This window comes from Montipora capricornis, chromosome 3, assembly GCF_036669925.1.
Source record: "Montipora capricornis isolate CH-2021 chromosome 3, ASM3666992v2, whole genome shotgun sequence".
In the NCBI taxonomy this organism is placed as follows: domain Eukaryota; kingdom Metazoa; phylum Cnidaria; class Anthozoa; order Scleractinia; family Acroporidae; genus Montipora; species Montipora capricornis.
Genome location: NC_090885.1, coordinates 19,093,144 through 19,107,943, shown reverse-complemented (window position 1 = coordinate 19,107,943; position 14,800 = coordinate 19,093,144). Strand labels below are relative to the sequence as shown.

At 38.7% G+C, this 14,800-nt stretch overlaps 1 protein-coding gene across 1 annotated transcript; it reads left to right on the top strand.

Annotated features, from left to right (window-relative positions):
* The first annotated feature begins 5,948 nt into the window (after window positions 1–5,948).
* LOC138039922 (chondroitin sulfate ABC exolyase-like) lies at window positions 5,949–14,447 on the top strand. The gene is made up of 3 exons (XM_068885746.1): window positions 5,949–6,060; window positions 9,125–11,121; window positions 12,990–14,447. Exons 1-3 carry the CDS (start codon window positions 5,949–5,951, stop codon window positions 14,445–14,447), a joined length of 3,567 nt encoding a protein of 1,188 aa, XP_068741847.1.
* The last annotated feature ends 353 nt before the right edge of the window (window positions 14,448–14,800 follow it).

Below are 14,800 nucleotides of genomic sequence, written 5' to 3'. Positions count from 1 at the left end.
CTTTTTTAGCATTTTTTGACTCAACAATACATTTTTCAGCAGCTATTCGTTTTTTTGAATACTCCCCTACCCCCTGTCCCACGTAAAGTTACAGTCGTGTGTAAATGTATGCAAGCATAAATTTCCATGCACTTATGTCACACGGAAAACAAACCGGTGAACGGAGAGCATTTTACACCTCATGCTCTAAGCTTGCGCATGAGTAATTACACCGTTAAAAAGTCAAGGAGCAGAAAACCGAGTTCTCATAATGCATTGTGTTAATGCAAGAAGAAAAGCTGTTCAAGGATCCGACCTGTGATACCATCTTGAAAGTTCTTTTTCTATTGACCTTTTCAGCATTTTTCAGTCGACAGTCTCAGACCAGGAAGTGGATCAAACTTACGGTAAGATCTCTGCTGTAATGTTTGAAGTCTTATTAGAACAATTAAGATTTCCTTCCGAAGAGTTTTAGCTCTCCTAATGACTCTTGGAATGGATCTTGAATTCGTCCACAAAGTGAAGTCATTACAGCAGTGTTTTTCAACAAAAATAATTTAGTGCTCGTTGGCTCTATTGTTTGTCCACAAGGAATCGTACCTTTCATCAAAAGTATCAAAATGTTTTCTACCTTAAGATTTCTTGCAAACCAACGTGCAACGGTCCATGTTTTAATTAAATTGATTGAGTCCCAAGATTTTAATCATTGGAGAAGATGACCTTTTGATGCAAGACCAGATTTTACAAGGCACTTCAATGTCTGGCCCAAAAACTTTTTATTACCGATAACTTTTCGCTACGTCAGAGTTTTTTCAATTATGATTTTGCTTGGACAAATTTGGACTAGCATATAACAAAATGAGTTTGGTTTTATAATGGTCTTTACTATTTAACTTGCGTGCACTAAACAAAGAAAAAATTAACCAATGTGTAAGTTCTTATAGAGATATGGGTTGGCCTGCAAGACACAGACTCCTTTGAAACTTGACTTGATCTGATAACAATTTTTTAAGGCTTTAGCGTCACGGTGTCATCGGGAGTTCCGATCCCGTTACGGTGGCATTACTTTACTTTACTTTATTTATTTCACAGCAAAGAAGCAAATTACAAGTATGCAAATACTTAACTATGACACTAAAAACAAGTATGCTGTTGGAAACCCACAAAACAGGAATGAACTTCCCTAACAAGTGTAGGCTACCAAAAAAAAAAAAATATAAAAAAATAAAATAAAAAAAATAATAATAATAATAGTACTAATTAAATAAGTAAAAATTAATTAATTGATTAATTAAAAAGTAAAAAAAAAAAAGAAGAATGTAAGATCAGTCATGGCGATCGATCTGAAGACAAAACAACAACTTTGAAACTTTGAAACTTTTTTGCCACTTTGCCACCAAAGTCGTTTGAGAGCGACCCTATTTGTTTCTTCTTTCTTCCTCCGTCGATGCTCCGTTTTACGGATATTTAAAGTTTCAGCTACACGGATCAGAGGAAAGTCGAAACAGACTTCGAATGAGCCGGAGATCGAACTGGCCACCTCCCGCTCAGAAGGCCGAGTACTAACTGACCGTTATTCGCCTGTCTCTTAAATCTCCGAAGTTGCTTGTGTAAATAGGTGCTCTGGATATTAGACGATTTCGATCAATGGTCTTTAGTATGAAATGTCTCTCAATCGACAAAAACGAAACTATACTGCTCTCGGCTGTACAAACGGCACGGTAAATAATTTAGGCCTGCAAATTCTCGACTCTCGACAAGCATCCCCCATGCGAAACTACTGGGTGGCAAAAAAATTTGAAGTAGGAACAACTCGTAAGCAATGTTCCTAAACCCCCTTATGGGCCACTCCGAACATTGCGCAAAGTCCAAATTTCAATATTTCCGTCTCCGCCAAAGACTCTAGTTATGATGTATACTTGACTTGAGACCCGCTTAACTCTCCCTTACCATCCTATTTTACTTAAATGTCTCCAGAGGATTCAATAAGCCGCTGCAAGCTCTGTCCATGGAAAATATGTGAACAACTTTTTATCAATGACATAATTGATTTAAATTTGCTTTCTTCTTTTCTTCAACCCAGCTAAATGTTTTATTATGTGCATATCCAAGCAGAAAAACCCACTTACTGGAATATATACTTTTTGCAATGCTATTCTAACCTATGTTGAACTGCACTCCTATTTGGGGGTCACACTGGATTCAAATTTGTGGTGGAACAATCACCTTCATGAAATATCTTCAAAAGCAACTAAGACACTTTATCAAAAGTACCTTGTATAAGACACTCGTTAAACCAAAATTGGAATATGCTTAAATCAGTGTGACATAGATAAGATGAAGAACACACAATGGGCGGCTGCTCGTTTTTGTAAAAGCGACTACAGATGTACATCAAGTGTTACCTCAATGATTAGAGACTTGGAATGTGAATCTCTACCTTTTAGCCGTCAATATGGTTGTCTATGTACAATGTACAGAATTACGAATGAAATAATTCACGTTAAAGGCCCACCTTTAACTGACAGGCATTGCGTGCCGTGGAACAATTTTCATATATGAAAATTCCGCCAAAGTTGAAATCCATCCAATCAGATCGCTACGATAAGCAAAACGAATTCCCATAACAAAAACAAACGGTCGAAAAGCCTGTCGGTTGAAGGTGGGCCTTTGCTATTTTCCCATTCCCATAATGCAATACGGTTTGGAGGGTACTTTAATTTGTATAAAAAAACAATACAAGTCATTTACTCTTGGGACTGCATCATGCTTCAGTGAACTGGATATCCATACCTCTTACTAACCGAGTTCGAGGTCCGTACTGTAAGTTACGGACCGAGTTTTTTCCCGTTGATTTATGGCCCGCGCGCTTCGCGCTTAGGCCATAAATCAACGGGACAAAACGAGGATCCGTAACTTACAGTACGGACCGAGAAAACGAGGTTAGTAAGATATTTATTATATCTCTGAGGTTAACCGGCGCGCGGACAAGGAAACTAGTCAAAGTGAAGCGGAAGGTTCAACTGCCACAAAGAATGCCGTGCCAAAATCCCAAAAACTAAATCTTCTTGGCTGTTAAGTTTGAAATAGTTGCTTGCAAGATTCAAACAGTTTTCAGTACAAGTTTATGCAACAGAAATGACATGAAAAACTCGCTAGATGATGTGTTGTCGAAATTTTAAATTTAGCGGGCTGTAGAGCGGGCCGTACTGTAGAATACGGCCTGCTAATTTAGCCAATTACAGCGCGCGTACTATCTGAGAGATATAATAAATTAATTTAATGCAAACTGTACTGTAACCCTCCAAAATGAACCGTATAATGGCATTTGTGAAAATAGCGAATTAGCTGATGAAACCCGTACCCGTGGAACTCACAACTTCAAATATTGTATTGAGCATACAAGTAATGATGTCTATAAATATTCTTTTTTTTTCGAAGAACATTTAATGAATGGGAACGGGCTTTCATCAGAAATTTTCTTAGCTAATTCGCTAGATAACTTTTAAGGAGAAATTGAGTAGTAAGAACTCCTTAAGATATTAAGTCTGATCAGATGATGAATATTTTATTTAGGAACTTTTTAATTTAAATTATTTCAAATTTTAATTAATTATTTAAATTAATTTAAAACAATTTAATTATTTAATTATATAAAATTATGTATTTTGTCATTTAAGAGTTAGAATGATAACTGTATATAGCTCCTGCTAACGGTAGATGTTTGAAGAAAGAAGAGAATTTCGTTTATTAAAATTAATAGCATTTAAAGCAATTCATGGATCTGCTCGGCCCTCTTATTTGCAAAAATGTAGGCGAATTTTTGTCGTTTTTAAATCAGTCGGCTCAGAATTGAAAGTACATTGCAGAATGAGCTATCTCTGAAAAAATGAACCCGAGGTAATTATGTCTGAAAAATGATGCTTCAAAATTTTGAAATTTTAAAAAGAATGTATGAGTTCATTAGCGCCCTTTTCCACCCAAGAATGCATTAGTTTTTGATGGGTAATAACTGACACGTTATCAAAGCTAAAGGGCTTAATCATAAAAATTACAATTTCCTCGATTGTGATTGGTTAAAAAAACTCCTATTTTCCACTTATTCACTTGCCAAGTTGTTATCGGACAGTTCAATGAGCCAATCACATTCAAAGTTGGGGTTTAAATCAACCAATCACAACTTTGGTTTCGATCACCATAGAAACAGTGTGCGGACTCCAAAATTGGGGCTTTCTTTCTTTCTTTCTTTCTTTTAAAGCGACTTTAAACAATTTACGCCTCCTTTGTCAGTCTTTTCATAACTAGGCTCTTCTTCTTTTCTCTGAAATTATAATTAATTGGTAATGGGACTGAGTGGAGTCCCATTCGGTCTGTAATCATACTCGTGATAAACAAATTAAATCGGACTCCCACGGATTTTGTTACCACTCGTATGATTACGTACCGAATTGGACTCCACTCAGTCCTATTACCATTACTAATTAAAATTGGACATTTATAACTACGTTTGACCAGTTCTTTTATCTTTTGAAGTCAATTTGTAAATAGCATGAGGTCTTCTGTGAGAAAACTCGTATGTTACGGGAAAAAATGTAAACAATGACGTCAGCAAGGATTCCCTTATAAGGTATTCACTACAGAACAATTGCGGTCTTGAAAAATGTACTAAGGTTGAAAGTCCAACACTGCATAGATGGTTTTCAATCACGTGATGAGACGGCCGTGTTGTTGCACCAAACTACAGCAAATTATGACTCATGTTTTGCAGTGTAATAGAGTCAAATTCTCAAATGACTTTTTACTCTATTATTATGTGCACCAACATGGCTGCTGTGACGTCAGATAAAAACCATCTATTCATTTATTTTATAGACTTATAATGTAAATTATTATTATTATTATTATTATTATTATTATTATTATCAACATTGTCATTAGTAGTAGCAGCAGCAGCAGCAACAGTAGTAGTAGTAGTAGTAGTAGTAGTAGTAGTTGATAAATGTTTTTTTTTTAACAGAAGCTGTCGAGAAGCGAAATGTTCCTGTGGTATTCATTTCAGCTTTTGGCCTTTCTGGTGGTTATTGTTCCTTATTCGGGTAGGTCAATATGGAATGAAACTCGTACTTTGTGTAAACCATGGAGAATGAGTGAAATATGTTAATGTAGAACTAACATGTTAGGATCGGCGGGCGGGAATGCTAGACGTATTTTTCATCGGGACAAAGAATGAATAGGCAATGAAATCTTGGTTTCTTTTGCTTAGGTGGGTCCTCATGATCGAGTGCAGATCTATTTCGGAGACACTCAGCCGCCCTCAAAAATAGCAAGAATAATAATCTGTTAATAAGAGACTTCAATTTTTACTCTTGAATTCCTACCCCTATGTCAGAATCAAATATTTCCTCACTCTTGCGCTGGTGTCGCCAGTTACAATGGTGTTTGGCTGCCATCTCTTTCCTAAGACTCCTCCAAAGTCACGATGTAATTCATTCAACTGTCTGCACAGCAGCAACAACACGGGGATCATCACCAGAACACCATGGTTAACCCAACATGGTAGAGCACATAACCGAATAGTGCTTTTCGTGCGTTCCGATTGAGTAGCCCTATAGGCAAAGTATTTTGAAGCATCCGGAGAAACAAAGGCTTCGTGCAATCGGGGCTGGGCAAATATCCACCGCTATTAACGTAATCCTCGCTCGATGAATAATTGTTGGTTTTATGGAAGCTCGGCTGGTCAAATGGCTTCCATAGTTTAATAGCTGTTCAATTGCAAGCTGTAGAACGCCCAGGTTTCACAATGTGTAGTAACAAAACCCTAATACATACACTACAAAGTTTATTTTAAGCTGAATTTGTGGCACAAAATTCCTAGCGGTTTTGGTCACGTGATTTTCGCCCATCTGAACAAGTAGATTTTTCGGACATTGTCAGGTGTAAGGCCCTTTTCGAGGTAAACCACTTGAGAGATGGGTGATGATTCCTGCAGACTGGGAACTGCGATGAAACCGCAATGGCCTCATTGTAAATGGTACGATCTACTCTCTGTTAAAACTGTGGAGGAATTGGCATGGGTGATTGGTGGGTCGCACGTGTTGTATCGTAGCTCGTGGGTCGTGTGTGCATGGTGTGCCACTGGTCATGACTCGTGCCTAGTGCCCTAACCCTAACCCTGACTATTGGAAGCTGGGTAAGGGTTAAATCGCAACATTTTATTCTTAATTGAACAGAAGATTTTGGGGGACCCTTTGTGACGTTTATCGCGTATATTTCCGGATTTTAGTAATGTCACAGTTGAGGACACCTCGTGATTCTTATCAAAATCTACATGCATCTAATAGACAATATTCGTATTCTCAGTATTGGACTGGAACTAGCTTGCAATGGCATGGAGGCTAATGCGGGGGATTATATTAAAAAGCATTTCAAAAGATTTCCCCGCATTATCCTCCATTGCAAGCTATTGCAGTTCCAGTCCAATACTGAGAATACGAATACGGTCTATGAGGGTCAATGAGCAACCCATGACGACCGACACCATTTGGCCTCTCCATTCAATAATGCGACAGGTCTCCGACCCTACTGCATAATCTTCATCTTATTTCGCCAAGCATATTTTACATAGCTATGAATTGTCAATATTTATTAGCTTTTAAGTTTTTCTTGGAGTATATGAATAAACTTATATACGTGAAAAATATCTATTTATTCTTTAGACAGTGTCTTAATTAGTTTGGATAGAAGTGATTGTAAAGCGCTTAGAACAGCTATTGATATAAGTGCTATATAAATAAATTCTATTTATTATTTGTTATTATCTATTGTAAAAGTCTCGCGTCTTACATGAGCTATATTTAATAATCCGCACCAATAAAGTCTGCACGACACCATGCATAATGCAAGTTTGTGCAAGTTACTTTCTCATCAGAATGTGAAATGACTCCGTGCTTTGTTCCTCAAGTTGCGTTACCCCAAAAATCTGATTGAGTTAGTCATCCAAAGGAAACGGCATAAGCGGGGAACACCTAAAGAAACCACAGATTCAAAACTTTTCCACTCATTTATTTTAAACTTCCTTTTAAATCCCAAGCATCTGCTGATCGAGTACGTAAGGATCTTAACGTCCTTAGTTTTAAAGTCGGCATTAATGTAACGTGTTCACAAGCAAAAAACTAAAGAGATGAAACCAGCTATGTGGTTTGTGTGAAGGAAACTTTGTCGGGTACGGTATACTGCTCGATCGATACTTACATCATCGCGTGGCCGAACACAAGATCTCCACAATTGGCCAGCATCTGGAGTCTGAACATGGTTTTGACAAAAGCACCTTCATTGGCGACCTCTTCAAAGTACGAAAAAAATGGACAACTAAGCATGATTTATATTTATTTTCATTAATATTCTGCTCTATACCTCCCCAATGGGGGTTATTGTCAGGCAGTACAACATGGGCTATAATTTCTATGCTGATGACACTCAGTTGTATTTGTCTTTCAATTCTCTCAGTGGGGATGATCAAGCTTATTCTGTCGCTTAGGATGAATCCTGTGTTGGAGATATCGCCCGTTGGATGTCTTGTAACAAACTTAAGTTGAATAGGGACAAGACGGAATTGCTCGTTATCAATTCAAAATATCGGCCACGCCCATCTTTAGATAGTATCCTGGTGGGCTATCATCGTGTAAATCGGTCTGACAAAGCTAGGAACATAGGAGTAGTTTTCGATGATACCTTCTCACTGGATAAGCATGTGAGTTCCGTTTGTAAATCTGCTTTATTTCATCTTTGGAATATCGCGAAGATTAGAACTGTATCTGACTTCTGAGAGCACAAAGACTCTCGTCCATGCTTACGTTACCTGTCGACTTGACAATAGGCCTTTTGCAACTAACGATCACATGTTACAAAATCCGCCATGCTGGAGGGCAAGCTCATTATCATTCCCCCACTGGGACACTAAAACAAAGGCAAGTCAAGCTTGACTGGTTCAGGTCTCTTTGTTTTAATGTCCCAGTGGGGGAATAATAATGAGCTTGCCCTCCAGCATGGCGGATTTTGTACCATGTGATCGTTAGTTGCAAAAAGCCTATTGTAACTCGTTGCTCCTTGGGGCACCGAAGTATATGATTCAGAAGCTCCAGCGCGTTCAAAACTGCGCTGCACGCCTTGTAGCTGGGCAACCTAGGGCTGCGCACATTTGCCCCGTTCTTAAGGAGCTACACTGGTTACCCATTGAGCAGCGAATTACCTTTAAAATATTACTGTTAACCTTTAAAGCTCTGAATAATCTGGCGTCTCTGTATCTAAGTTAACTTATAGTCCCATACAACCCTACAAGAAATCTTAGATCAGCTGGCAAACATTTATTAGAAGTACCGAATGTGCGCCTGAAGAGCTATGGGGACAGGGCCTTTTCGGTCGCTGCCCCAAAGCACTGGAACGAAATTTCCTTGGACAAGGATAAGTCGGTCAGTTGAAGTTTTTAAATCCAGATTGAAAACTTATCTTTTTTAGACTTGCTTTTAATTGACTCTTTGTTTTTAGTGCTATTGTTAGTTAGATATTAATTAGTTTGTAAAGCGATATAGATCTTTTGTATATACCGCTATAGAAATATAAGGTATTATTATTATTATTATTATTATTATTATTATTATTATATAACAAACATTAATGTAAATTGTAGCCCCACAATTAAGTTATTAGGGGTTAATATCGACGACCAACTAAACTTTTGGAACCATATCATTTAAGGACAGTTGGAGTCACTGTTAGGGGTCATATGGAAGTCGGTCCAACATATTACATAGAATCTTAGTATTTACACTATCTTATTCATATTTCTTGACTTGATACATGATGACGTTATGCAACCGTTACGTCAAAACGTCGTCGTTTTTAGTAGTTTTCTAAAGATACTTGTGGATTTTAAGAACCTTTTGGTGTAAAATTTTGTACTTTAGATCTCTTCTTATACGTATTTTAACACGCAAAGATCAGCTGCACCTTTTCAGGCGACTTGAGAAATACAGTGTTCGGTTAACTAAAATTGCACTTAAGTCCCAAATTTATTTACATTGCGGAAAAATCGACTAAACTGCCACATTCTTCCCATAATAAATTTATTCTACTTTTTAATTTTCAGACTCCTCTTCGTCCAGCGTTTGTAAGAAAGACCACGTTTTTGATTTCGAAGATTCAGGAGACACAAACTGTTTTCGGATTGTACCATCAATTGCTGGTTCGAAAACATTGTCCACAAACAAGAAGACCGTAAAGCTCGGACAAAAATCCTTGAAATGGAATGCAACCTCGAACTCTCCCTCGAGTCTGCGCCTAGATCTGTCAAATGCCCATAAAATTACTACTCAGTGGTTTCGAAGGGGTGGTGTCAAAGTTTGGTTCTACAAAGAAAGTGCTTCACCGGGAAAATCCCTGTCAATAAAATTCAAAGAAAATGCAAAAAGGCGACAAAGTATCTGCACTTTTGATGCGAGTCTGAATTTTCAAGGATGGAGAGGTATCTGGGTAAAATTTACAGAATGCAAACCTCCAGGCACCAGCATTGCTCCAACCAAAGTTATCCTTTTCACCTTAAGTGGCGCAGATATTATCTACATCGACTTACTGGAGTTTAAATCGGCGCTTGGTAGACAGTCACGTGACAAGATAGTTCCACCAATCAGAGGAGTGGATCAGTATGACGCAAGTAACACTTGGCAACGAACTTATCACTGGAGTCAACAACCCGTACCTCCGTTACCCTCGAGAATTGATCAAGAGAAGAAAGCTAGTTTTGATGTGATTAAGAGCCGGCTTAAGAACTGGTACCTCGACGAAACCAAAACAACCCCTAACTTCCCAAGCGAAAGTTTTCTCAAACACAGATGGGATTCTCTGCAGGGAAGTATTCAACAAGCACACCAGTCTTATGATGCTTTGACTTTCGAAAGTAAGAAACCCGTGGGACCTCCTTTGTTCTGCAGAAACTGCAGAAATAAAAAAAAGTTTGGGGAGGTCATTTCAAAAATTCTTTTGCCATTGGCAGTGGAATATTATCTTAGATCTCGTACTGCCGAAATAGACAGCACTGTTTTAGCCGAACTTAATAACCTCAATTCTGCTAACACATCTGTTAAGAACACTGCATACGAAGCCATCGCGGGTGGCCACCAGGCCATGCAAAAAGTATTCAAAGACTTCCTTCCCTCTTCATCTAGCCTTCAAGCTGATCAAGTAAAAGCTACCATCAAAGCTCTTAATCTTCACCGATTAAGCAAAATCAACAGCCTTCTCGATTTTGCGAAAGATCAAGGATTCGCCGACGGAAGTGGCCTTGGCTCATTGGACCACGAAATGAACAGAGACGGTTCCGGCTTCTCGCACACTCTCTTTCTCATCAGTGACTCACTGAGTATGGCCAAAAACAAAAGCAGATTGGAGGACCTTATCAACACAGCCAAATGGTACAACGAGTTTGGAGAGGTTTATCAATCACCCGCATTCGAATATAGAGGCACAACTGCAGATCGTATGATAACATTATGTTTGTTTAGAATTCTTATCGTGCTAACGATGCCAAAGGACACGGATGTAGAAATTAAAGCAAGAATAAGAGACATGGAAGCCCTAGTTAAATGGTTGGATAACTCAATAGCTGTAAACGAGGGTCTTGGAGGAGTTATGAAACCCGATTACACCGGACATCACCACAAAGCGTTTTATGGATCCGCCTATGTTCCACAAGCCTTACACAATGCAGCATTGGTCCAATACCTTCTTCATGGAACTGAATTTTCCCTGTCGACAACATCGGTCAACAACATCAGGCGAGGACTTGAAACAATGCGTCTTATGTCGGCCAAATATTCCACACCGAACAGTGTGAATGGGCGCTTTCCAAATTACTTCAATAAAGTGCTCTTCAAGGCCTTGCCAGGATATGCCTATATCAGTGTTTCTAATCCTCCAAACTCAACGGTGCAATCAGGAATAACAGTAACTGGTGTAAAGGGACCAGAGATGTTTTTGCGCTTATATGACGAGAGTGACCCAGACATGATAGAATATTTGAAAGGAGGGAGAATTAAAAAAAGCAAGTACTATTTTAACACTCTGGGAGCTTTAGACATAATGAAGAAAGTAAGTGGAGATTTTTTTTAAATGGTCATTGTCCACAGTAATCAGCAATCATTCTAAAGATCGCAATTGTTTCAACCAGAACAATGCGGTGCACTGGACATCTTGTTCGTCGAGACACAAACTAACAAATATTTTGTGGTGATAAGTAACCGGGTTTCAAGTCCTTTTCAATTTGACCAGTCTTTACATTTAACTGTGATAGTCATTGCCAAAAACAGCACCGGGGAGGCAAGATCAGAAAAAAGCGTCATTTGGTCACTTGAAACAATTGTCTTCTGTATAGCTCTGGCGGTAAAATGATAACTGAAATCTACTATGATGGTGTATATTTGGAGACTTTGTCTAATTCGCCAGCCCTTTCCTTATAAGCTGTGAAGCTTAGATATCACAGATCTTTTCGAGTTGTTAACTATGCAGCCGCAGGTTGTGGCAGCAAGATTCCCTTTGTTTGAATGGGTGGTTTCATTGGAGATAGATCACCACATGCACCCATGGGATAATTGAAGTGCAGGACAATAGGTGCCCTTCCTCAAAAAAATAACCATCACTGTCAATTAAAAGCCCCTGTAACAAGAGGATTTAAGGAAATAAGGTGAAAAAAGAATGAAAAAAAAAATGACACCATTATGAGAATGTATGTATGGTCTGAATAGTGTTTACGCGGCACATGGTGATATCCACCAATGACTTGAACAATGAGGTTCGCTTTTTGCTTTTGGTCGAGTTCCATTGTTCAAACACTAGACGTTATCGATTGATCTTCATGCATCTCTTTCGCTCCATCCTATCCAGGTTGCGCGCGGTCAGGAAACTCTATGAAGCCAACTTAAATATAGAATATTCTACTTGCAAAAGCGTGCTCTGCAAGCAATAACAAATTCAAATTACCGAGCGCATACTGCTCCTTTATTTGGAAAACTAGGCATCATGGACATTTTTCAAATAAATTCATTTCAAATTTCTAAGTTCATGTTGTATTATCACAATCAGTTATTGCCTTCGATGTTTTTGAATTTATTTGAAACAAGCCGCCAAGTGCACAACTACGGTAGTAGAATAGCCAACAATTATCGGCCACATTTTTGTTGCACTAACATCAAACAATTTACAATTCTTTATCAAGGTCCAAAAATCTGGAACTCTCTTCCTGGATCAAGCTATCTGAACTTTAAGAAAAATATGTTAGGGTTTCTTTTAAAAGAAACTGCGTTAGTTATATCGAACAAGCATTGCGTAAGATTCTTTAGATTAATGATAGGCATATGAGGGGGCCCCTCTTATAAGCCCGGTGGTTTCTTGGGGTCTCCTCGCCACAATTATTCTTACATCTATCCTTTTTTTTTATATTAATGACTTTACTCTTGTTGTTGATTGTCTTTGCAATATTATTGTGTGGCAAATAAACATTAACTAATTAATTAATTAATTAATTAATTAATTCATTCATTCATTCATTCATTCATTCATCAGAAAACAAAAGTAACCCGGGAAAAGTGGCTGCTTCCAACGCTTGGCCAGTTTTAATGCATTTTTAGATACAGTGTCCTGCATGACATAAGGAGGAATTGCCCAGTCCTTGTGCACCCTTTCTATCCTTCGATAGACGCAATAACTCAAATGAATAACACAACCATGAACTTTGGTGTCAAAAATTGTATGATTATTTTCCAGGACTCTTGTTAGAAGGTATCTGATTTTCTAACCAAGTCTAAAATAGCTCTAAAAAAGATAACCTCATCGGGGACTAAACTTTCTGTAAGTGCAAAGTTTTCTTTTTTTTTTTTAATCTAAGGCCATTTAAACACATATTTCTAATGAGAATTTGGTATTCATGGCTTAGAATCTAATATGTTATCCTTATATTCAAGGTGCAAACCACCTCTGCGTCAAAAAGCATTTCTGCGGAGCCCTCTCCCGAAGGTCACTGGTCGAAGAACTACGCGGTTTTATCGATACATCGTCGTAAAGATTGGGTAGCAACAGCTAAAGGGTTTACCAAATTTCTCTGGGACTTCGAAAATGCACCAAACAAGGAAAATGTATACGGAATGTTCGCTAGTCATGGAGCACTCCTGATTGCAAACAGCGAAGCGATTCTAAAAGTTCACGACGTTGAAAACGGATGGGACTGGGCTAAAGTTCCTGGAACCACAACTATAGCCCTTGGAGACTCAAATATTGATGACTTAAACATAGGGGAAGCCAGGTTTTACAACAAACGGGAGCTAGCTGGGGGTCTGACGTTTAAAGGAACATATCCTTTAGAAAACGGAATTTTCGGCATGGATTTCGATCAGCCCAATTATGAGTTTGATTCAACAGATTGGCGTGGTAGCATCACGTTTAAGTTCAAAAAATCATTTTTCTTTTTTGAAAACTTGATCGTGAGCCTAGGAACTCACATCACGGCAACAGACACAAAAAACAAAATAGTCCAAACCACTCTTTTCCAAGATAAACTGTTCAGCGGAGACCCCTCATCGAAAATCAAGGTGAACGGAGTCGACAAAACCTACTCGGACACCCTCAGCGGTAACTCTGCACCGTCATCTAGTAATAGTTACACAACGCTCACAGACACAAAGGGGAATTTTTACTACATTCCAAGTTCGAGCAAGTCGATGTTAAGAGTCCACGTGAAAGAAAAGACATCGAAGCACGAAGATGGCGAAACCAATACCACGGGCCACTATGGCACGGCTTGGTTCGATCACACCAGTTCCCCAAACAACGGCAAGTACGAATTTGCTGTTTTGATACCAACATCAACATACCATTCGACATTAACAGACCTAGCAACGGCTCAAGATACCGGTGGAAGTAAAGTCTACGAAGTTTTGTTAAACAACCGCCAAGGCCATGTCGTCAAGTTTCTCAAGTCGCCAAGATCATGGACGAGCCTCACCCACAGTGTGACTGGCTACGTTCTTTTCAGGGAAAAGTTTACCCTTCCAGCCGGTGGTCCAATCGAGGAAGTTAACAGTAAATATCTTCTCATCATGGTTGAAAGCACGACTGACTACATTTATCTCAGCATAAGTATTCCGGGCTTGAATCTCCAAACAAAGAAGAAGAACATGAGAAATTCCAATGATGCGCAGCAAGAAGAAAGATATCATTCAGCAAGTGAGGAGAGAAAAGTAGAGGTCAAATTGCGAGATGAGGTGGAAAAGGGTGTCGTCTATGCCCAAACCCATGGAGATCCGGATTGCTACAAACCCAACGTGTGGGTTCAAGATAATAAATCCCGTAAAAGCAAATTGGTTCAATTTTTAAATCTTAAGAATGGCTTCAGTGTTGAGGTGAAACTGAAGAAGAAGAAATAGTGATAACTAGACGAAAGCGACCGGTAATTTAAATTGGTTGGCTATTGCTTCACGCAGACTTTTAATTGGTAAAAGATTAGTTTGTAAGGCATGGCATAAGCGCATAAATGTTAGAAGATGACCACAACTGTGAGTGCACCTCGAGTGATTTTACTTAAAAGATGTACAGGAAGGCGCTCATTCATTCAGTGCGAATGAAGGGGTCTAAAGAAACTGTGGTGATGCTTTCGTAAGGGAGTGAAACAGGCAAATCTGATTTTATCCCAAACGAGTTGATAAGAATTAACTGAACCACTGAAAGAGAGTCTTGCTAGCTGACTACTCGAGTTCATGTCAGAGCATGGCAACGTTAC